The following is a 26,208-nucleotide window of genomic DNA, read 5'->3' as shown; positions in this document are numbered from 1 at the left end:
TTAATTATTTTAAATATTAATTATACTAAAAATACTTAATGTAACAGCGTTTATATAGTTTAAGAAACTACATTTTATACTTACAGTATGTGAAAAGGGTGAATTACCACTTAAACCTTCAAATTCCACTATACCATGATTATATTTTCCTTTAACTCGATATCTATATATGTGGCTCTCCTAACAAAAGATACATATATATACAACCAAATTAAAATTTTATTTAAAGGATAAAACAAAATAAAAAAAGTATGATAACTACCTCAAATGTATCCATGATGACATTTTTTAGAGCTTTTAACTTTTCTACACAAAACTCTGAAGTATCTTGAAAGTCTTTCTTGACATCATCAGGGATACCATTAAGACTATCAGGCTCACGGATTAAAAATAAAGCTGTAAAAATAATAAATCTAAATAACCTAACAATATAGAATAAATATAATAAAAATTTTCAAATATTAAAAAGTTTCATACAATATACATTGGATGCTGTATATATATTTTTATATAAAAATTATATTTATATATTTTTTTTTATTTATAGATTAATTTTACTACTTGATACTTTTTACTTTCATAAATTCAAAAATTCACATCTATGAGAATTTTATATATTTTATAAATGTTATTTTTTAAATTTTATAAACATTAAAATTTTTAAAATTTTATTTTTTATAAAGTAAATTTACTTTTAATATAATGTTGATTTTAAGTTTTAAAGACTACAAAGGTAGGTGTTTCATAGGTGCTAAATAGATATCTATTATGCCGATGAAGCACATAAGAAACAGCCAGCATCTCCATTATTACGCTAACCTTTCTTCAAATCCAAATGTGAATATCATTGCCTTATGTGAGGAGCAAGGTATTCATTTTCTATTTTAGACATCAACCATAAAATAATTTTTACAACCATCATAAGTTGTATTTTTTAACCATCCTAGTATTATTTATGATACTTTGATTTAAGTATTATAAATAATATTAAATAACAGAAAGCATTTGACATTGCAATGTAGTAAAATAATGTTTTGAAGATACAGATACTTAATACATACAGATAGTTAACAACGTGATATTTGACTGGAGTTAGGGCATGAGAAATATTTTGAAATGGTTCATCTGATTGATCATATCTAGTTTTTACTACTGAAATAACTTTTCTTTAACTTTAAATTCAAATTTATTGGACGCAAAACCCAATATGGAGAAGCCGTTGTTATTATCATCGATAAAATAATTATCACAGGAATGAATATATTTGTAGATGTGTGAGTTTTTGATTCTCTTATGCTGTTCACCCATTTTTGTTCCACTGATATAATAAGAGCTAGACATGCACATACGAATTTGCAAACAATCGATTAAAATCTTTTAATGGTAACATCTAATCATTTTTTGGTTAGAACTGATATTTTACCAACATAAAAAAATGTAAATATTTCTTCATGATTACGTGGCTTATGAATTCAGATTTGTAGAATTTTTTTTTTTGTAATAGTGAACCCTTATACTAACTTACCAATATTAATTTTATTATTATATTACTAATTTTATAAGTTTAATTATGTAAGCAAAAAACTAAATTTACCTTGTGTGTAAAAAAGATAAAGTAACAAAAAGAGGTATGAAGTGAGCTTCCTTATGAAATACGGTTTCCATATATGAGGTATATAAGGAACTATTTTTTTTATGTGTAGTAAAGTAAAGAAAAAAAATTGTCTAGAAACAAAGATGCATCACATAGGCAGGTAGGAAAAAAAGTAACAATGCTACTTTGAAAAAACTGCTTGATATGCTCAAAAAATATGTAAAAGTCAGTGTAATTTATACATTTCAGGGAAAAGAAAAACTTAAACCATTTTTAAGAAGTCTGATTCTTCCAGAGTGGTCTATACTAAGAGAGACTTGTTAATATTTTTATAATATTTAAAGTTTGAAAGGAACTAACATTACCATTTGCTTAAATTTTAAACTTCTTTTAATGCATGTTCAACATCTTTTTTTAAGTTGTGTTCAACTGCTTTATTTAAAACAAACCAATTGATAGAAGATAAAAGCATCTTTAGAGATTTCTAAAGAAGTAAACTTCTTTGTATAGATGAAACTTTTCTTTGTAGTGTTTCATTATTTCAATTCAGAGAAATCTTTTTTAAATCAAGTTTTTATGTACAAAATACATAAATATATACATTCTATGTATGAAAAAGATACATAGAAACTTATTCCATAGCAACTACTTTAAATAAATTTTTTTAAAGTTTAACTAAAAAACTTTTACAAGAATCATGCCATTAAATTTTTTTAATGGCAATTCTGAAGTTTTTTTTATATTTTTAAATTTTTTATATCTTTAAATAAAATTTAAAGCAAATAAATTTTAACACCCTGACTTAACACCCTGACTATAAATACTTAACACCCTGACTATAAATACAGATTTGTTAACCTGCTGACATTTTAACTGTTAGTGCAACTGTAATGGGCATTAAACAGAAGCAATGAGGCAAGGGCTATCGCTCTTGATATATCTTGGTATAGGCTTTTGATAAAATCTTGCATAATGTTAAAAAAAGTCTGGTAAGCTTACTTCATATGGCCTATCTGGGAAAGTTTTAAAAAATATGGAACTACTCTTTTCTAACCACAGTATTAAAGTTGTCTTTGATTGTCAACACTATCCTTCATTTCGAGTAACTTCTGGGGTACGACCATCCTTGGTCTTGTATTGTTTCTTATCTAGATTAATGATCTTTCTGATAATATCACCTCTAAAGTGGCCTCATCTCTACTTGCTGATAAAAGCCAACTTATATATTGCAGTCAATATCAGCTGTTGAACTTAACAACCTATTCTAAACCTCTATTTAAATTAAATATTACTTAAAATTTTTATTAACTCATTATAAATTGCTTTTTATTCATTCAACATTTTACAATTTTTATCACAGTCCTAACAAATAAATGTTGTTTTTATTAAAATTAAAAAAAAAACAATTTGAAAAACATCCTTGACTTATCTTTAAGACAATAATTTATTTTAGACAGTAAATAAAGCCAAGTACTTTTATTTTTGTTACTGGTAAATGCAAAAGATAAAATTAATGAAAACGAAGAAAAAAATAAAACTAAAATTCGAAAAAAAAAAAAAAGATTGTTAAAAATAGAGAAAAAACTATTTACTTATCAAATTAATTATCAAAATATTTTTTTTTAATTTATCTAAAACATTTTTGTACCATTTGGATTTAACTTTCTAAATGCACCATGTACAATTTCCATTTCTGTAACTGATAGCCCATACACCCATCCATACTGAGCTGCTAAATTTAATGAGACATCTTCAAATTTCGGAATCCAACCAGCTCGCTCTCTAATAAAGAATTTTTTTAAAAATTTAGCAACTTTTCATTAAGAAGGAATCTCATCTATCACAGGCCTTGCAAACCTGTAAATTAAGAAGTGAAATATATTTTCCATTTATAAAAGTAATTTTAATATCAAAATTTTTTAGAGTTAGTAAGTTTAAAAAGTTGATCTATTTAACATAACAGAAACAAAGTGTTCTTCTGTTCAAGTCTGTTTCTGTTCAAAGTCAAAGAGATCAACTTATTATCGTAATACTTATGTTAATTATGTGTTCCAAACTACGTTCAATTATTTTAATGTAATTAAATATAAAAAAAAAAAATTTCTAATTTCCACATTATTATATCATATAAAGTGAGCAACAACGATACATTTAGTTAACCAAATTTTTTTACCAAATATATTATATATATTGATTTACTGATTAAATAGATGGAGGCAAGTGTTAATATATATATTAGGGCAAGTCGATTTTCAGCATTTTCTGGAAATGGATATTAGACTAGTTGAGATGCAACTTAATATCATTAAAATATTATGAAAATTTTAGCTTCTCATTTTGTAGCAATTTCTGAAGAAACTGCCCCAAAAATCTGACTGGGCCCTATAAAACTTGTCCAAAATATAGTCAACCAAGAAAGATAGGAAATCTAATGCTGATTTCAAAAAAATTATACTTATGACTAATAAAGTTATTTAAAAAATATATAAAAAAAATCGCAGAAAAAAAGTTTCTTTTTTCCATTTTCTCTAGTAAAATCTCAAAAAGCTATTTTTTCTTTAATATTATTAAGCCTAAAATATTGCTTTTTTATTTAATAAAAACAATGTAATTAGATTCAGAATTTGATAGCAACTTTTTTTAAGAAAATTTTTTAAATCAGGACATTGAGACTCAAAACACACAAGAAAAAGTGAATTGCAGCTCATTGTTTTTACATATTTGTTTGGAATTTTGATTAAGCAAGAATTATTTAAACAACCACATGTTTGTTCAAGTTTAAGTAAACTGAGTTTATGTTAATAAAATCAAATCATTAACTTATGTCATTTTAGGTTCAAAAACTTATCTATTTTAATAAACTTGCAATAATACACCAATCTAGCCCAATAATTCTGTTATTTGCACACTATATATTATATATATTCATATACATAAGTATATATATATATATATATATATATATATATATATATATATATATATATATATATATATATATATATATATATATTTATATTTATATATATATATATATATTTATGTATATATATATATATGTATATATATATATAAATATATATATATATATATTTATAAATATATAAATACATAAATAAATATATATATAATATATATGTATATATGCTTCAATGGGAAGTCGAAGCATATAAGGCCTTAACGGAAAGCAAGAGCTTTAGCTCTCACTTTCTACTAATCGCCCACACTCCCTTAAAGTTGTTTACAGGAACGATTTATGGCTCTCGCAAAAGTATAATTTTATCATAAATATAAACCTCCATTTTTTTCAATTAATGAATGACATCTTTTTGTAAAATTCAAAAACGTTGATTCCAAAGCCGAAGTGTTTATTTTTTGGATTTCTCTCGTGATGTTCTCTTTTAAATCATCCAAAGTCTTCGGTAATGGCTTATAAACTTTAGACTTAAGATAACCCCATAGGAAATAATCACATGGATTGAGGTCTGGTGATCGTGGAGGCCATTGTTGCTTGGTAATGAAAATCTCCCCAAATTTACTTTGTAACCACTCTTGAACCATATTAGCCGTATGCGGAGTAGCCCCATCTTGTTGAAAGTAGTATTTTTTGTGACTCTCAACTCTATAGTGCTTAGGCCAGAAAAAAATTTTAAGCATATCCGGGTAATTGTGCTGATTTACCATTCCTTCGAAAAAGTAGGGTCCGTAGATTTTTCGGCAGGAAATGGCACACCAAACCAAAACTTTCGCATCGTGCAACGGTTTCTCTATCCAATTCTCAGGTCTCTCTTTCAGCCACATTCTGTTATTTTGCTTGTTGATCGACTCAGTAAGGTAAAAATAGGCTTCATCTGTAGTGATCAACCATTTGTGAACATCCTTTTCCAAGTCCAGCCACCATTGAGCAAAAATGACCCTTTTTTCATAATCAAGTGGCAATAGTTGATGAGCACTCTGGTATTTATACGGTTTGAGTTGTAAATCTTTGAGAAGAATATCACGACAAAAGCTGTATGAAATTTCAACATCAACTGAGGCTTTTCTGATCGACAATGTAGGATCTTCGAAGAAGAGTACTTTCAGCTTATTTCTGGCATTAATTCGAATGTCTCGCTCATTCCTCGGTTTTGGTGGCAAGTCAAGTATTGTTCTGGTTGTATCAATTTTTTTAGATAATTTTGTGATAGCTGTTGCCGTTGGACATGGTCTGTTCTTAAAATTACTTCTATAAGCTCTCTGAACCAGACTTACGCTCTTCAACTCGACCAATTTTTTTGTTAAAAATATGCGCTTTTGAATATCGTTTCTCACGGCTATGCTGTTATTTTAATTTTTTTGAAATTATTAACATTAAGTTTCCTTTTTAATGAGCTTTAAAATGTACTACCGCATGTAATGTATTTGCAATCAAAAAATTAATTATGTTAATTTAAAGTTTATACTTTTGATTAAATCACCCTGTGTGTATATATATATATATATATATATATATATATATATATATATATATATATATATATATATATATATATATATATATATATATATATATAAATATGTTCCTGTAACAATATAATGTTACAAACATGTATGTATTGACAATAAAATAATATTTTGCATTTAACAAGTGCAAAAAATGAAAGCTTTCATGAAAAGCTGTTTGGAGGAGCAGATTGCATGGCTTGCCATACTTATTTTAAGAGAACTTTTCTCTGTTCTTGCAATCACTTTCTCCTTCCTAGGCCTACATATACATAAATTATATATATATATATATATATATATATATATATATATATATATATATATATATATATATATATATATATATATATATATATATATATATATATATATATATATATATATATATACATACATAAGTAAAAATATTTACCCTGCTAAATTTAAGAAGAAAGGTGCAACATTATCTTCATAACAACGATCGAGTTCACTGAGACATATTTTAATAGTTTCTTCTGTTGTAGAATCTTTTGGAACACCCTTAAAAAATTTTAAAATTTTATTCAAATTTAAAAATGTCTACATAATTTCTAGTACAAATCAATACTATTTTAAATAGATACCCAACGTAAGTCACATTCTACAAGCCGAAGTTTTCTTTGTTCACACCAAAGCCGAAGATCAGGAAACACCTGAATTATAACAATATAAAATAAACTAAATAAAAACCTGCATTTAAAAAAAAAAATCATTGAAGTTATGGAAATTTTATTACAGTATCCATGGACAAGTTAAACAGTTATAAATTTCAGTATCAGGAGATATTTGTGATCTTTTATTTTTAAGTTTATTGGAAACCATGAACTTTGTTTTTGTGTATATTTCTATTGTATGTTTAGACATTGTTACATTGTACTGTTTGGTGTTCTGGCTCTATCTATTTTTTAACTGATAATTATTCAAAGATGTGTAAATTCAAAATGAAATATTGGCTGAGCCTACTTGATTTTCAAATTTTTAGTATTTTCAAATATATAAAAATTACAATTAAAATATATAATTTTATATAAATTTGCATTTGCTATATGTTCATTTGCAAAATAGTAAATACAACAAAGCAATAAACTTCTCCAAAAAATTATTATTATTATTTTTTGTTTGTTTTTGTTTTTCTTCTTAATTTCAATGACTGTTTATTTTTATTACAAACATGTATTTTAAAAGTTAATAAATAAAAATTAAAAGTTTTATTTTTCTTGAAAAATGTGCATACCTCTTTGACAAGAACTTCTCTTTCATGATGAAAATCTTTAAAAGTGCTTGATACAAATATTCTAATAGTACGCCAACCTTTGCGGTTTTTTAAAGGTTCCACATTAATGGCTTGCTTATCTGATGTTTTCTTTACAATAGACCACATTTCTTCTATGTCCTTTGGTTGAAGTTTAGATGCTTCTTCATATGATAAATCAAGAGTTGCTTGATTGACATTAAAGATTTTCACTGAATTAAGATATTTTGATGATGACTTTAAAGAAAATGTACTGCTTGATTCTGTTTGGTCGGACTTTAAAAGAGATGATCTTGAGATGACTGATTCGGATCTACTAGGAAAATTAATATCTGATTTTATAGAATAAGAGCTAACTGATTTTGTTTGTTCTGACTTTAGATTTATAGATTCTGAAATAGTTGGTCTACTTCTGTTATGAGGAACAACAACTACACTACTTTTGGAAGAGCCACAACCCATTTATAAATAACACAATCAAAAAAATATATTTGTTATTAAAAATAGATCACAATATTTTTCATATCTTAAACTCTCTATTATATTTTTATTTGTGACATTGGTATCTTATTTTATCTTTTGTTTAAATTATGAATACTTAATATAACAAAACTCTAGAATAAAAATACCATAAAATTTGTAAATCTAAACTACATAAAAATATGTAAAAGACAACACAGGAAAACTTTGTTACTATGGTTATGGATGAATGCATTAAAATAAAATATTTATAAAAGCATGATAAAATATTAAAATGAATTGTTAAAAAAATGATGAATGATAAGATAGAAGTAGTCAACTAGTTATCAAATCAAGTTTCTTAATTAAATATTTATAAATCTAATTGAAGGAATTTACAACTTTTTCTTTAATGTTGTTAGCATTGCTATTATTATTATCATTACTATTGTTATTATTATTATTTTTTCTATTACTATTTTTGCTAATATTATTATGAGTTATATCATTATTATTTTTATTATAATTATTATCATTATTGCTATTATTATTATTATCATTATTATTATTGTTGTTGTTGTTGTTGTTGTTATAATTACTATTATTACCACCATTATTACCAATTATTATTGTTACTATCAATTACTAATTATTTTTAATAAAAACCAGCTCCTAAAAATTTTTTTTTTTTTTTTTTTGGTTAAGTTTTTAAATTAAAATCTAACATCATATTCATTTAACAGTCTCATATTTTTTAAATTATGGCTTCTATAAGTCTTTTTTTTTTGTAATATATTTCAGTAATGTATTAATTTGTTCATAATATGTTCAGTAATGTATTAATTCATTTTGTAATATATTTCGTATAACGTATTTTTTTTAAAAAAATGCAAAGTTTTTTTTAAAATTAAATAAAGAAAAGTTTTTTTTTACAGTTTTTATTATTATTAACACTATTTAACACAACAAAATGATATTTTTTATTTTTAACATATAAAACCATACAATCATTCATATAATAACACATAATAAAAAGTATGCACCTATTTTCATTTTGTGTGATAATTAACAATGCATGGAGTTGCAAAAACTTAATAATTATGCAATGTTAAAATTTGTGACATCAAGATGTATAATTACTTATGGAAAAGAATAATTTATGAAAAAAATGGATGAAGGTACAATATTAAGACGAGAACATTTGGAAACCACTTTTCAATTTTGAATAATTTATATCCAAAGCATTAAAAACTGCATTTCCTTTATTACATTATTCTTTATTTATTTATTACATTTTTCCTATATATTACATTATTTCTTTTTATTTATTTGTAATATTATACTATGTCTGTTTATTTGTATTGTTGTATTAAATTATTTTTTATGTTTTTTATTATCAATTGTGTTTTTAAAATTATTTATTTTTATTATTAACTTTCTTTGCATTTTATTATTAATTTTGTATTATATATTGTATTTCTCTTTATTTATAAAACTACTAACAAAAATTCTTATTCAACTTACATTTATTGATGCCCTAACTTCTGTGACTTATTATTGATCTGTTGACTTCTGAGACTTATTATTGATGTGTTAACTTCTGAGGCTTATTATTGATGGATTGACTTATGACACTTGTTATTGTTGTGTTAACTTTGGAAACTTATTATTGATGTGTTGACTTCTGAAACATTTTTTTTTGCTTTTAACCTAAATTTTAAACAAAAATCATTAAGTAAAAGAGTTTAAATGTTCTATGATCAAAGGCTTACAGAAATATATTTTCTTGGACATCACACTATGTTTTTGTGTGATGCCTTATATACCTCCTTAAAGTAATGTCCTCCTTAGACATTGTGATGTCCAAGGAGGACATTATCTAAGGAGGATATTATCTAAGGAGGACATTATCTAAGAAAGCATAGAAAAGTAAAAAGTTGCATTTTATGAAAAAAAAAAAAAAGGGAAAAAAAATGAATACAATGAATTTATCAACCAAGTGTGCAATAAATTTTAAATCAAACCTTCTCTCTCCATGAAGTGACCTGGTTTGCCAATGTCATAGAGTTAAATGGTTAAGAATTGTAACTAAAATTTTTAAAAAAGTCAGAATGAGTAGTATTGATTGTAATGGTATCCTTGGCCATAAGGAGATGAATAAAAAAATATATAATTAATATATAATAATAGCATATTAATTTGGGATTTTTTTCACAACTTTTTTATTGAAAAAAAATTGTGTTTAATGTGTTTTGTTAATATAATTTTCTGTATTTGTTTTATTTATTTTTTTCTAAATATTTGTAATTCTTAAGTTATGGTCATCAAACTTTTGACCTTTTAACACTTGAAAAATCATTGTTTGGATTTTATAATTTTTAAACTAAATTTAAAGCTAATGAAACACCTGCATCCTAAGTTTCTTTTTATATTAGGGAAGTATAGGTGGAACTTTCAAAAAAAAGTATTTAAAAACTGAGGAAAACCTTTTCTTAGTCTAAAAACCATAAGCTGAAACCACACACTTTTGATTTCGGGCCTACTTTAAATATATTTATCTTAAAACAAAAAAGTTCCCACAAAATATCTTATCATTCTCTGAAAGGGTATCCCATTGTAATTTTAATGGTTTAAAAAAATTAAGGGGATATTGCTTACAAAAATACCTGTGAGTCATCTAACTATCAAAAAATGTTTTAATAAAAAATTTAAATAATTAACTTTAACTAAAAATCAGCCATTATGAGAAATGGTAAAGGTCTCGAGATTGAATGTATAGATTTTTTATTACTCCATATTACCCTTTTTTTAATGCAAAAACTTTGGGGGGTAATTTTTCATTTTTTGAAACATCTTCACTACAAGAAGCTAAACTTTTTGTATATTTGAAAAAAAAAAACTCAGCGGAATAACTCAATACATTATTTTTGTTTATCTTAATATGTCATTGTATGAGACAGTGGGGTAGATAAGATTTTTTGATGCTTTAAATGACAAGCATTATGCAAACTCTAAACTTTAGTATATTCATGTTTATGTCAAATGGAAATGTCTTCACTAAAGCATTGCAAAAAATTGAGATAATTAGTTTAGTTTATTTTGCCATTTAAAATTGATTACAATGTACAAAATTATAAAAAATTATATAAATGGCTGGAGAAAGAAGGAATAAATTAGCCTTATTACAACCCCCATTAGAAATGCTTCTTGCAGCCTGGAAATAAAAGTACTCCTAAAAGAACAACCCAGCTTTAAAAATTTCATTTTAAAATCTTTTAATTTTCAAAAGTTATATTACTTCCATCCTCCCCAAAATAAGGGGGTTTTTAATTTCGCATGGTATATTTTTTGAACACTAAATGGTCATTAAATAAAATTTAAGACCAATAGATAAATTTAAATTTAGTATAAAATAGTAAAAAAATACTTTAACTATTGTCTTCACATTTAGGGTATGGGGAGGATCTTTTTGGAGAATTTGGGTTCCCAGGCTTTAATTACCACAGCTTTTTGCAAAACATTCTCATTTGACATGTTAATGACATTTTAAATGAGAATGTTTCAAGGCATGACCACACTTAAGTTTAAAATTCAAACAAAACTAGAAAGTTTCATTTCTCAAGCAGCAAAAAATTCTACTTATCGGTTTGAGTCATAAATCAGTTTACATATCCTTAAATTTATTTTAATGCATCGTTGCATTAAAGTTCATTTTGGGCTTTTTCAACCTCTTTTTTCTGCAAGCTTATAGTCTCTGTGCTGTTTTAAAGAAAATGGTGATTGAATTTCACAAATGACTTCACTGTCTTTGTAGTTTATAACATCAGGAAAGCTTACCACTTCAATAATTCTTGACTCCAGAACAATACTTCATATAGCTCATCGTGTAACCATGATTGACTAACTAATAAGGGTAGTGATTTTTCTAAAGATGATTTTAAAAATATTTGAAAAATTGGATTCTCATTTGACAAAAATAAACTTTATTTAAATTTTAGTAACACAATCAAAATGATTGATTAATGTTTAAGAGATACTTATTTTCAAAATGAAAATGAAGAACTTCATTTATATTCCCAGGATAGTAGAACTATTTGGCAATGGTCTATCAACCAAAATCTGATTTTTCATTAGGGTTTTTAAAAGCAAAATCTTTGGATTTTTTCTGTAGACAATCATGCATTAAATGTTTTTTTATAATCAATGATAACTTCTTCAGCAATTTCAATATCATAAAATGTATCCACATCAGTTATATTATCTTATGCTAATCTTTTTAGTTCCACTAAGGAGTTGCTTAAATTTTTACAAACATGACAATTGTATCATTAGATGCTATTGAAACCTGTTGCAATTGTTTATCAGAAAATCACTCAAATCAAATATTGGACAGTGGGAGAACTAAAATAGGTCACACTGCAGTTGAACTAGAAATTATTTTGGTATTATATCCTTTGCTGCATTCAAATATATTACTTTTAATTCTTTTACTCCAAAGATAAATCTTGCAGCATAGAGAAACCATATATATCTACAGCAGTAATATCATAGAATCAAGCTAAAAGTTATCGTTAAGATGTTTTAATTGCACAAAGTATTTGCCACAAACTGCTATATTGGATAGCAGTTTGTGGCTGTTTGTAGCTAAAATGCAATTGTAAGACACATTTTTGCAGACAAAACTGAACAACATATTTTCACCATTACACCATTGGAAAAACTGCATGAGTTATTTTTATTATACACCATTTTAGTCAAATTTAATTTGTGTGACTCTTTATGCAACACTTTAGATAAGGTTGCTGCTAAATTTGAAATCAAGGATATATTCTAATTTTTTCTGATCTAGTCTATTTTGCATAATTTCTTTTTTAATAGGAATAGTTACACCTTCATTGTTTGTAATCTATCAATCTATCTTGTCTTTGGAGCATCCAAATATTTTTATAATCATGTTCAACCAAACACAAAACAATATGTTTACCGGTAGATTAACTTTTTTCATAAATTTCAACCAATTTTTTTAGTTAACATATTATTGTCTAAAGTTTCTAAAAATTTATTTAACACATTTGCGATAAAATTTTCACTCGTATCAGGGGAAGCAGCTTCAGGAAAACTTTTTGTAAGCTGTACCTTGGCTCTTTTAAATATTAGAGTAATACCAAATCGTTGAAATAACATTAAGGAAAATAATGCTAAAGCTGAATTTTTTCTGAAGCTATACAATTTTAGACATGTAAACATTTTTAACCTGATGTTTGTTGAAAATAGTTGAGTCGACTAGTTGATATTGGTCCGCCGCAAATTTGTATAGACAAACATAATGACAGTCCTGTGTCAGAACACAAACTTGATACAACGTTGGCATTAAGATAGGTACTCTGTTTTAAACAATTCAGAAGTAATTAAGTAAATGATCAATAAACTAAATTGAATAACTGTAAATAAAAAAATAATGCCTAAAGAAAATATATGTTATGTGAAGATAATATATGTTATATAAAGATAATATATGTTATGTAAAGATAATATATGTTACATAAAGATAATGAAATGTACACCATAACATTTTATAAAAGTCATTAGTTGGTACATTTTATCCAACTAAAATGATAAAAAAGAAATGATTTAACAATTATTCTGAGAGTAGTCACCATCCACTTAAAGAGTTGCTTCCCATTTGCACAGCTGATAGTTGATTCAACGTGCATAAAAGTTATTGTGCTTGGATGCAATCTTCGTTCTTCGATTGAGGTGATAATTTGTGGAAGTTTCAGCAGGTTGATGTGGGAGCAACTCCCATCCATTATTGTCAATCAATTCACCCACTTGATGTTCAACATGAGACAGACATTAATGTGTTAGGAGATGGTATGGTTCTTTTTTTGTAGTTGTTTCACCTTTATTGCAGTAAAAGGTGGTCAAGCTAGGCTAGTTGATGGCAATGGCTTGGTCATCAAAATATGATGGTCATACTCTCCCTTCTTCATCTAAGAGGTTTGTAATGTCTGTTTTAAACCTTATGAACCATTTTTAACTTGGCTTTTAGTGATTGTTTCCTCGACAAAAAGTTTTTTTACAAAATTCCATTTCTTTTCAATATTTTTTAAAGTGGTACAGCATAACATGGCAAAAATGAGTATGGTTTTTAATATGCATTAACTTTTATAGTTATATGTCAGGTCAGGTTAGGTCATGTCAGGTCAGGACATGTTAGGATGACATGTTAACCTGACCTGATATGTTAGGACATGTCAGGTCAGGTTATCCTGCTACTGGTAACATGTAACCCAGTACAATCTGCTTCATGTCCTGCTGCCTTGTAGGATACGTCTTTTTAGGCAATGGCTAGGAGATGCCAACTTCGACTTAAAACACCCCCTGCCTTGGGGCTCTTGATTGAGTAAAGGCTAGAGATGGTGTCTCGATTAAAATACTCATCTTGGGCAGATGTTAAATGCATCCGGCAACTGTCTTGTAGAAGGCCTCCTTGGCAAAGACTTAAGGGGTAAACAGATTCTATCTGCTGACCAGCTTCGCACCCCTTCTTCATCTATTAGGCTGGTGCAGATGTATTTTTAATACATTGTTTCCAGTTTAGGATGTTGAATGCTGGATCCTCTTGACTCAATGCATAGGTTTTGCTTGTGTCTCTGTTTTTATGACAAGGCAACTCATTCTATTATCTTCTAATGAGGGTACAGCTCTAAAACTCAGTTTTATGGTTCTGAGGCTAGGCTGGTAGTTTCCCGAACTCTGTGGTAGCTCTCAGAGAGGCTGATACCATCAACAGCTGAAAAATATCAAATTATTAGCAGTGCCATGTTGCGCATGGATGGTGTCCCTGTTGGTACTTTTGGTGTGCATTGCGGAGGCCGCATTTGGAGCCCTTTGTTATGGCATAGGGTTTATTAGTAGTAATGAGGCAATTGCTTGGGCTTTTAAACAATGTTCTGAGTACTATCTATGCTTTGAGTCAAGTTCTTCAATCTAATTTAAAAATGAATAAAGTACCAAAAACTATAAAACACAAAAAACCATCATCATCACCAAGTTCTCTAAACCTATCATTCACTAATATTTGTGGTCTTCGAAGTAACTTTTCTTTTGTTGAATCTTATCTCTTGCAAAGTTCACCAGACCTACTTGGTCTTTGTGAGACTAATTTGAGTTCAGCTGTCTCATCTTGCAATCTTAGTGTTGATGGTTATCTTCCTTTAATTCGTAAAGACTCCAATAGTCACATGCTTGGCCTGGGCATTTACATTCGTAAGAATTCACCCATTTGTCATGAAACTAGGTTTGAATCCACAGACTATTCTTTCATGTGCTTTCGTTTAGCGCCGCTTCACTCAACTGCCTTTCTATTTGTTCTATATCGCTCTCCTTCATCTCAAGACTGCACTCTTTTTGATGTTATTTCTGATCATATTGACCAAACCCTCTCTCTTTATCCATCAGCTAATCTAGGTCAAGCCTCACTCTCCTCGATGGTTTTCTTCACATTGTGCTGCTGTGATTGCCAATCGAAACCGTTACTTCCACATCTATCAGCAAAACAACTCTCCAGAAAACAGACGTCTGTTTATTACTGCAAGAAACAATTGTAAAAAGGTTTTGTCTAATGCCAAAACCTGCTATTCTCAGGTCATGAAATCTCGTATCTCATCTCAAAAAGTAGGCTCTCGTGACTTCTGGAGATATCTTTAATAGCATCAATAATAAAGGCAAATCTTTAATTCCACCTCTCTTATATGGTTAAGACTTTGTCACCTCACCTAAAGACAAAGCTGAATTGTTTGCTTAAAACTTTTTATCAATATCATCTCTTGATTCCAATAGTTGTGTTCTACCTGATATTGCCAACAAACAGGTTGATCCATTGCTTGACATTCGTATCACTCCAGCTTCTGTATCTAAAGTGATTTCCTGCCTAGACTCTTCTACAGCTAGTGGCCCGGACAACATACCTGTTATTGTCTTGCAGAAGTGTTCTCCGGGTCTGTCGTCTATAATCTCAAAACTATTTAACAAGTGCTTATCAGAGTCTTGTTTTCCAGTCAGCTGGAAAGCGGCATTTGTTATCCCTATCTTCAAAAACTCTGAAGAGCGATCTGATTCGTCTAACTACCGTCTCATCAGTCTTCTTCCTATATAAGCAAGGTTTTTTAATCTTTTATTAACAAACACTTAATTTCTCAACTTGAATCAAATAACTCACTTTCTGACCATCAATATGGATTTCGATCTTCTCGTTCTACAGCTGATTTGCTAACAGTAATAACTGATAGGTTTTATTGTGCGTTAAATAAAGGTGGAGAGGTTAAGGCCATCGCTCTTGACATTTCAAAAGCGTTTGATAAAGTTTGGCATGCTTGTCTTTTCCATAAGCTTTCTTCTTATGGTGCATCTGGCAACATCTTTAAGATTATTGAACTCTTCCTTTCTAATCGTAGCATAAAAATTGTCCTTGATTTTTTTCAGCCAATCGTTATCGCAATAATTTCAATCTTCCTATATTTATGAACGGTGATGTACTTGATGAGTCATCTACTCTTCATCTTCTAGGATTAACTCTTACTTCCAATCTTTCTTGGAAACCATATATCAAATCAGTTGCAAAATTAGCATCTGCTAAGATTGCACCTCTTTATCAAGCTCGCCACTTTCTTACTTCGGATTCTATTCTCTATCTCTATAAATCTCAAGTCCAGCCTTGTATGGAATACTGTTGCCATATCTGGGGCGGATTTTCTAATGATGCCCTTTCTCTTTTAGACAAGGTGCAAAAGCGCATTGTAAACATAGTTGGACCTGCTCTTGCAGCCAACCTCCAACCATTATCACATTGCCGTAATGTTGCTTCTCTTTTTCTTTTCTACAAATACTATAATGGACACTGCTCTAAAGAGCTAGCGTTTCTTGTGCCATCTACTAAAATTCATTCTCGTGTTACTCGTCATTCAATTAAGTCTAATCCTTTTTCTGTGACTGTTCCTAAGAGGTCCAAAAATGCTCATACAGCAACTTCCAATTTTAATTAGTGGCGGCTTGCAACCTTGTTGAAAGCAAAGTTGTTTAAATATATATATATATATATATATATATATATATATATATATATAACAAATACAGAAAATTATATTAAAAAAACACATTAAACACAAATTTTTGTCAATAAAAAATTGGGAAAAAAAACCAAAATTAATATACTATTATATATTATGAAAAAAATACTTTTTTTTTTAATTATATATTTTTTTATTTATCTTCCAAGGAGACCATTAAAATTAACAATACTACTCATTTTGACTTTTTTAAAAATTGTAGTTACATTTCTTTACTTTTCATGACTGAAAATACAAAAATTGTAGTTACAATTCTTTAACTCCATGACATTGGTGAACAAGGCCACTTCATAAAGAAACAAGCATTGATTTAAAATTTATTGCATACTTGGTCGATAAATTCATTTTTTTAACTTTTTCTTTTATAAAATGCACTTTTTTACTATTTTCTGATTTAAAAACCAGATAAAAATATTTTTAAATGACATGCAATGTCATTTTAAAATTTTATGGGGAGCCTGAAAAATATCTTATTCAGACTGCCTTCGTGAGATTGAAAATCATGAAATTTGTTAACACATCATCAAAAAAATATTCTTACAAAATTTGCTAAATAAAATTTCACTTTTGTGAAATTTTTCAAACATAATACATTAAAGTCTTGGTTCAAATGGAGTATAGTAAAGAACTCGAAGCTGGAGGCCATCCAACATTTAACAAAAAACAAATCAAAGTATGAGTTAGGCTATTTCCAATGAAAGGTCTTTAAAACAACAAGAAAAGGAAAAAAAATCTTTAGCAGTTATTTAATGGTTTTAAAATAATTACTCCAACTGTTGTTAAATCAAAGTTTTTTCATTTTCAGTTGTTACAAAACTTTGATCAAAAGATGATCTGCTTGAAACTTCGTGCTTCATAAAGGTTCATTTTTAGTTAAAAAACAAATCATAAAAAACAGAACTCTAGTTTCATGCCTATTGATATTTAATAATCTATTATTTTATCATTTGTATAATATTTTTGTAAAAAATCTTCCATTCCATTACTATTCATTTGTTAAAGATTAGTATCTTTGCTATATTTGCAAAAGCATGATTAAAATGATGAAAAAAAGAAATTAATATATGATTTGTTTTATTTGTATACCTAACTATATTTAATTTTGTCTCACTATTTTAATAAAATAATTGGTAATTGGCAAATCTCATTTGTCTATTTGCATTGTATTTAATTTAAAAGATTTCTAAAAAACATTTACTTATGTACTTTAACTTCTTTTTGTAGATTTTAACAAAAATAATAGACATATATTTAGAAAATATTACAAATGACTTCTTTTTTAAGGATAAAAAACATTGACAAAACACTTTAAAGGTAAAGAGAAAAAGTGTTTGTACATACTTAATTGATAAGCCTTTTTTAAATGTGAATGCCTATAAACCTTGCAGTTGGTTTAAGTAATTTGTAACCTAAAAATAAAAGAACTAAAATAATTTTTTCAAAATTATTCAGTTATGAAAACATAAGTTAACTTTTGTCCACATAAAGCAAAAACTGTTTAAACCAAAAAAACTTGTTTAATACAAAAATATAAACAAAATCAAATGCTTCACAAATTAAAACTAACATTAAGTGGTAAACAAAGATAATATTAAAAAAAAAGGATAATGTTTATTAATTTATCTATCAAAAAGAGGATAAAATAAGACTTTTCAACTACCAAAAAAGAGTTTTTTTTTTTTTTTTTTTTTTTTTTTTTTGGCGTGGGGGGTCTTTTATTTTTTGATAATAAATAAGTGACAACATCACTTGCTTCACAATAGTATTATAAATTGTAATTTTGTATCAATAAAATAGAAATACATATATGTATGGCTGTCTTTCAGACTACATATATGTATGTATGTATGTATGTATGTATGTATGTATGTATGTATGTATGTATGTATGTATGTATGTATGTATGTATGTATGTATGCATGTATGTATGTATGTATGCATGAATGTATGTATGTACATATGTATCCTACATAGATATAAATACATATAAATATATAAATAGATATCAATATATATATATATATATATATATATATATATATATATATACACATATAAGTAGATATAAATATATATACATATATATATATATATATATATACATATATATATATATATATATATATATATATATATATATATATATATATATATATATATATATATATATATATATAAATTATAAATTATGTTAGTGTATTCTACAAATAGAGTGCTCAATGTTCTAAAAGAACAGAGCAATAATAAATTAAATTAGTAAATTAGTAAATTAGATAAGTGTTTTTACTAATTTATATATATATTTATATATATATATATATATATATATATATATATATATATATATATATATATATATATATATATATATATATATATATATATATATATATATATATATATATATATATATATAAGCCACAATTAATATGCTTTCTTCTGGCAGTAGAATTTTGTGTGATTATGTCAAATTATACATAATTTATCATTACAATATGATATTTGTTTTTATTTAAAATAACCGATCGAGCTATGCGAAATTTTTTTTACGGAAGGAAATTAACGTCGGTTTGCATTTTACAATTTTGAAATCATGCCGGTGTTGTTTCTGTTCTCTTACAATTCTGAACTTTCTTATCAAATTTTTCAGATAACCTTAAATAAAATCTCTACTTCGGTGTAAAAGGGAGGATTTTTAAAAAACAATACATGGCCTAATATCAACAAGGCTACTCATGGGTGCGGACTCATCAAAAAATCTCAATAAAAGTTATTACAGATACTAGGGAGCTCATTTAAAGTTAAGTATACCGTCCTCATTGGTGGTAATATTTACTTACCTCTGATTATATTTTTTAACAGTGTCGCTGCTTGGATTTAAAAAATGGCATTTTTGCGCGAACCAACCCAATTGATTCCCAATATCGCACACAATAGATTCTTAATTAGAACATTTTAAAAAAATATTTTGTTGATTTTTTTTTTTAACAACTAGAATTTAAATAATTTATAAAAGACAATAAATGAGGGATTCTTAAAAGAGCTCTTGTTTTTCCATATAGGTATGATGGTAGATTTTTCCAAACACTATGAAAAATATTAGTAATCAAACAAATCAAAGTGAAATCTTCTAGTGATGTTTAATGCAATTGCCTGGAATACATTTTTTGGTTAAAAAATAATCAGGCACTTAGTCGTACCAAGGGAGACCGGGGTTTGTTGCAACACATTTTATAAAACTGGTTTTTTTTTATAGCTTTAATTTTTTTTTTTTTTTAAAGTTTAGAATCATTTTTTATAAGAATGAGGCAAGTTGAAATTGTTGAGCTATTGAATTTTTTTGAAAATTTCAGGGATATCTTAAAATAATTTCATAAGAAATATCTGAAAATTTGAGCCTATAAATCAAAGTGGTTCAAAAGTCATTGCGGTTCGACGTTTCATAAAAACGTTGACATTTTTCAAAGTTTTACATGTTTCGATGTAGCAACTTCATGCAGTTAAAAATGTTGTTTGAAATGAGAAGAAATGCTGAATTTTTATAAACAACTATAATATCATATTTTACTCATTAAGAGAAAAAAATTGAGTTTTTAAAATATCTGTAACTTTTTCCTGTTACCCAAAACTACCCCAGGAACGTTCAATAACGCAAGTTCTGTACTTTTGAGCACCAAATCTCTGTTTAATCTAGGCTTATATTAGTATGCTATAAGTTTTTAAGAAAGAAAAAATGTTTTTTTTTTACTGCAATTGCAGTCGAACTGATTTAGAACTCAACCTTAGTCTAAAAATTATGTCTCAAAACCTCACCTGCTTTAAAAACGATAAAACTTATGCTAACTTTGAGAAGCAAAAGATCAATGAGCCAACAAGCTATTGACTTATAATTTTTCGAAGCCTATATACTTTCAATAAATCAAAAGATTTCAATGGGTGGTTTTGCCTAAATGAAGATATCTCTAATTCAAAAAGACTTTTGACGGTAAAAAAACAACTATAAAAACACTATGAAATCTACAAATGAATCTATAAAAAAAATACTAGTTTGTTCTCTACAGCATTTGTTTATTACTTCCATGTCGTCTATGCTAAAAACAAAATGCTCCATAAGTCCTTGCTTAGTAATGTTTAATGTCTTGTGGATGTTACACCTGTCTTCAATAAATTCTTGTTTGGAGTATGGCCAATAAAAAGTGTTATCCAATATAAACATGAGGTTAGTAAGCACATCATCATCATCGTTGTTATTTTAATTATTGTTGCTTTTATTTGGCCAACAGAGTGATTTGTTTGATTTTCAAAACTCTTTGCCACAAGACAGACTGCCCAACGTTTACATTATTAAATTTCTCAACATTGGCTAAAATCTCGTTAACTACATTTTCAATGTCATTTGCAAATATGTTTTCTACTAATTCTTTTGTCAAGTCCTCAAAACCTTCAACTTGTTCAGGTTTTTTAAGCAAACTTTGCTGGTATTTTTTGGACATTCTGCTATAGAGAGAATTTGCTGTCGACTAAGGTATTGAGTAGGACTAAATGATTTGACAACTTTTTTATCTTTCATTGATCTTATTTTGAAGAAAACTTTTTCTAGTCTTGCTTTATGTCCTGTTACTTCTCAAGCCATGAATTCTTCATATAAAAAATCTTTCTGCTGGGTTGTAAATCTTGTATGCTTACGTATAAGTATAGCCCAACCTGTAACATCAATATTACGCTCAAATTTAAATTTCTTTTCTGTAACTATCACTTCAGCATTACTTCCTTTGAGAGATTTGGAGTTGGAAAAACAAATAAGCAAATCAGCATGATGTAATAAAATTGAACCAATTGATGTATGTTTGATATGGGATCTGTGTTCATTTTAATACTGATAGTTTTGAAGGTCAGCTTCAGTATCAGAAGACACCGGTGTTAAGACGCCTTATCGTTAAATGAAATTAAATGGATTGAACAGATGTTCGTTATCTTGTTATCATTTACTGATTTTAACTTGTCAATTTCAACCACTGATGCTTTTGAATCTTTTAAACCTCGAAAAAATAAAACTTCTTTCTTAATATCCTGGGCTGATGTACATTTGTTACCAGCGTCGATATAAGCATTAATCTACCTCTTAGCAACAGCACTTTTGCGAGCACATTGGTCTTTACTTTTTTGTGGCTCATTGTAATGATATCTTAAGAGGCGTACGCCTTTCATCTTGCAAATATAAAACAATGCTTAGGCAACTGAGTTAGCTGAATAGCTACAGTCGATATGCATTGATATACCTTTTTTACCAAAATAGACTTTATCTCTTTCTCTGAATTTAGCAGGAAGTATTTTTTGAGACCAATCACTTAATTATAAACCGGTCTCATTGTTAATTTGGTTCATAGCATATTTTTGGCTATGTTTTGTTGTACGTATTGAAGAATATGCTTCATCCAAGAATATATAAACTCAACTTTTTTGAGAGTTCTTATTAAGTTCTATTTTCTTTTCATTTCGAATATATTCTGGATTAGGTTTTTAATCATCTCTAGACATTCTGCTAGTAACGTGTAGTCATGACACTTTTTCGGATGGGATGAGCAAGTGTTAGTTTTAAAGTCGTTATCTTTAGAATTACACAAAGCACAGCTGATACAATATGAAGCAGTATTTGACTTTTCTATTCAATGCAAAACATATGCAGTCTTCAAATATCTCTTTGCTTTTTCTAAACGTCTTTCTATATCTTTTATTGTGTTGGCATCTGTAGACGCTATGGCAACACATTTCATTAGAGAAATAAACTCATTTATATCTTCTTATGTCGTATCATTAAGGCCTGCTAGTAAATATTGTTGGCTTGGTTTAATTGATTAAAGAATTTTCAAGAGCGATGGATCTGATGAAACAGATTGGTTTATTGATTTACAATAGTTTTGATACGAGTTTATGGTTTTTTTGCCACTTTGCCATTGTTAGAACAGCTTTAGGTAGTATCTACGGAATGAAAATAAGTAATTAAAATAAAATAAGATAAGATTTAGAATAATTTATTGATATTTTAAAGACTTATTCTTGAAAACAAAGCGTAAGAAGCTGTGCTTTAAAGCATGCAATACGATCAGTTTGCAAACGGCATAATAAATCATCAAAACATTATATTTAATGTCAAATACCTGAATTTGGCATGCTAAAAAAATAAGTTGTATGGAAATAATGTACCTGTTGATGTCCATCGGTTAAAGTAATTTTTCTTGTCCTATAAACTATATCTTGAATATATCCTGATGTAAATATATAACTTAGGAAGTGTTTTGCAAGGTCCATATTTATTTTTTGACGAGTTAACTTCTTGTTTTGTTTAAATGTTAGTGCTCCTGTTTTCTTTCTTTGCTTCCTGGCCAAATCAATTGTGTACCTAAAAAAAAAAGTTTACTATATTTTTGAGGAAAAAAAAAATTAATCAAGCGCTGTTTAATTAAATAGTCTTACTAGCTACATTTAAAAGTTGTCATGAGATTAAATAATTTAAATTTTTAAAATTTTAATAAACTTTTAAATATTTTTATAGTGGTGGTATTGGAGATAAAATAAGTGGCAGGTTGTTTGAATGTTTTGAAAAGCTTCTTATAGCAGTATCAAATCATCTGGAATAACTGAAAATGGTTGCGTTGAGTCTTCCATATTCTCCAAAAAATGGCCTCTTTGCCGTGGTGCTACTTTTTGAGAATAGATTTTTTTAAAGTTATCGACAGCTTTATTGAACTTTCTTTTATGATTGTAGAAGTTGATGTTTCATTGATATGTGTTTTTGTAATATGCCATTTCACAGGGTTTATATCTGGAGCGTTTATCGTAAAGAACTCAGTAACATTTTCTGAAGAAAAAAAAGCTTTCTGGAGACACCAAATCAAGTGTGTAAGTTGGATCATTCTATTTTGTCATGATTTAGAAATATGCTGCTCTGTGAATTCTGCACAGCTGACCAGATACTGTAAAAGAACCAGGAAAACATTTATCAATATTTTTATTTGTCGGAGGAGCTTCATGGCATGGATGTAAACATTGCTTTGGTACATACCAGTATCTGCCATACTTCTGTTTGTGATAAGCACATATGACTTATTCATTACTTCTAGATGTATTCGCTACTCAATTACATGTTTTTCTGTAAAACCATTAGCAAACACTTGTGTTAACTCATCGCATTTAAATAATCCAGTTCGTCTTGATCTTAAATGTTCTCCACATGAACCTTCAGAAAATAAACAACATTTTGCATAACCAACATTATTATGTTCAGTCATATTATCAAATGGTTGTTTTATTTTATTTCGACTATTGAATCAAACTCTTCTATCACTTCAATTCAAATTTCTTGTACATTTGTATTACATAACGCTCCACAAATATCCCATAAAAAATATCATTAAAAAACCTCTTAACATATTTATAACAAAATATCAACCATTAGGCCTTTTAATAGCAATTATTTAAGAATATTTGTAAATTCATAGAAATCATAAACTACAAAACGTCCAAAAATGTTCTCAGAAACAAATTCAAAAATAGTTTTAATTTAGATTAAAGAAACAAATTTCAAATATTAAACAACTACCAGAGACCAACCAATATTGAAAAAATCGATTTATTAAATAGCTACCGATTCTAAAATCAGTTTATTTTCTGCCTAAAGTTATTTTATATTAAAGATATTTTCATTTAGGCAAAACCACCCATTGAAGTCTTTTAATTTATTGAAAGTATATAGGTGTATAAACCATTTTCGAGAAACTATTAGTTAATAGCTCGTTGGCACATCGATCTTTTGCTTCACATAGTTAGCATAAATTTTATTGTTTGGATATGAGCTGAGGTTTTCAGATATAATTTTTAGACTAAGATTGAGTCTTAATGAAGTATTAATTCATCAAGGATGCAATATAAAACTTATTTATTTAAACTTTGACGGATTTTACGCACTTTTCTAAAATTACGTAATTTTCTAAAATAATGGTAATTTTCAAATTAATTTAAAAAAAAATGTTTTTATTATACTAATTGATAAACTTGTTTACAAAAGTTGTTTATAAAGTAATTTACCATAAATTACAACGTAATGTAAATATCATAAATTCAGTAAACATATCTATATAAAGTTTTACATAATAAAAGTATTGTAGCTCAAAGAAAAACTAATAATGCTTTCTGTGTTATACCTTTCCTTTATTAGTAGTATAATATTTATGTGATATAAATTACAAAATAACTAATTTTTAGGACTCTGCCAGATTTATACTTTTAAAGTATGACGGTCAAACCCGCAGTATTGTGATTCAACTTAATCTTATGAATTTGATATAGTTTAACTCGTAGGCATAATAATTTAACCAATATATAATTATTCACTAGAAGTAATACTATATTTTTTAGCATTTTATATTTAGAAAAGATTTTTTTTTACATCATATTCTTTTAGCTTGTTCATATATCTCTTAATTTTCAATATAACCAGAAAAAACTTTGAAAATGTAAGTTAGAATTTTATACCGGAAAAAAAAATTGTTTATAACTTTTTTAGCTTTTATATAATTAACTATAATTTTTTTTTGAGCTGGCGTGTTATAGTTATATAATGTAAAAGTAATTTGAATTAGTAACTCAAAAAACAAAAATAACTTTTTTATTTTTTTATATACTGCTACCCAACAAACATTCATTTAGTAGATTTGCAGTGGACCTGGCATTTTTAAGGCATTTTTTAGTGGCTCATTGGAGTTTTGCTCACTGGTTAGTTAGTGGACCATTAATGGTAGCCGCTTCAAATGGCAAGTCAATAACTTTCCGAGATGTTAATAACGAATAGTTTTATAATAGCATTGCAAAACCATATTTTTCAGTAGCTACTAATGATTCACTAATTAATCGATGAGCAAAACTATAGTGGTTCGCTAACAATGTCTATAAAGGTCCACTGAAATTCAGCTATAGAATGTTTGCTTGGTAATCCTATATGATACTCATCAAAAATTTGATTGAAAATAATAAGCTTTGTAGTTAAAACTTTGTATTTAAATACCAGTTGAATTAATATTTAAATCAACTTTAAAATTTATCAATTTTAAAATTAAAATTATTTCTGTTGATACATTTGGCGGTATTTCTTAATTTGAGTATTTCTGGAACCGTTATTATTTGCTTCCATAGGCTCTTTCATTTTATTTTATAACTTTTCGTGTCAATCTTGTGTGTTCACGTTTTAGTATTAGTATGTATTTGCTTCAAGG

At 27.3% G+C, this 26,208-nt stretch overlaps 1 protein-coding gene across 1 annotated transcript in view; it reads right to left on the bottom strand.

The window, feature by feature from the left end:
- LOC136071889 (TPR repeat-containing protein DDB_G0287407-like) overlaps nt 1-8,025 on the bottom strand; it is a 43,030-nt gene extending 35,005 nt beyond the window's left edge. Inside the window, 6 exon segments of the mRNA XM_065797509.1 lie at nt 85-180; nt 263-396; nt 3,243-3,376; nt 6,492-6,598; nt 6,682-6,750; nt 7,332-8,025. Coding sequence (XP_065653581.1) covers nt 85-180; nt 263-396; nt 3,243-3,376; nt 6,492-6,598; nt 6,682-6,750; nt 7,332-7,811 — 1,020 coding nt within the window. The 5' untranslated portion in view covers nt 7,812-8,025.
- Nucleotides 8,026-26,208: the final 18,183 nt, after the last annotated feature.

Source organism: Hydra vulgaris, chromosome 05, assembly GCF_038396675.1.
Source record: "Hydra vulgaris chromosome 05, alternate assembly HydraT2T_AEP".
Taxonomy (NCBI): domain Eukaryota; kingdom Metazoa; phylum Cnidaria; class Hydrozoa; order Anthoathecata; family Hydridae; genus Hydra; species Hydra vulgaris.
Note: the sequence above shows the minus strand (reverse complement) of the source record. Positions and strands in the feature narration are given on the sequence as shown.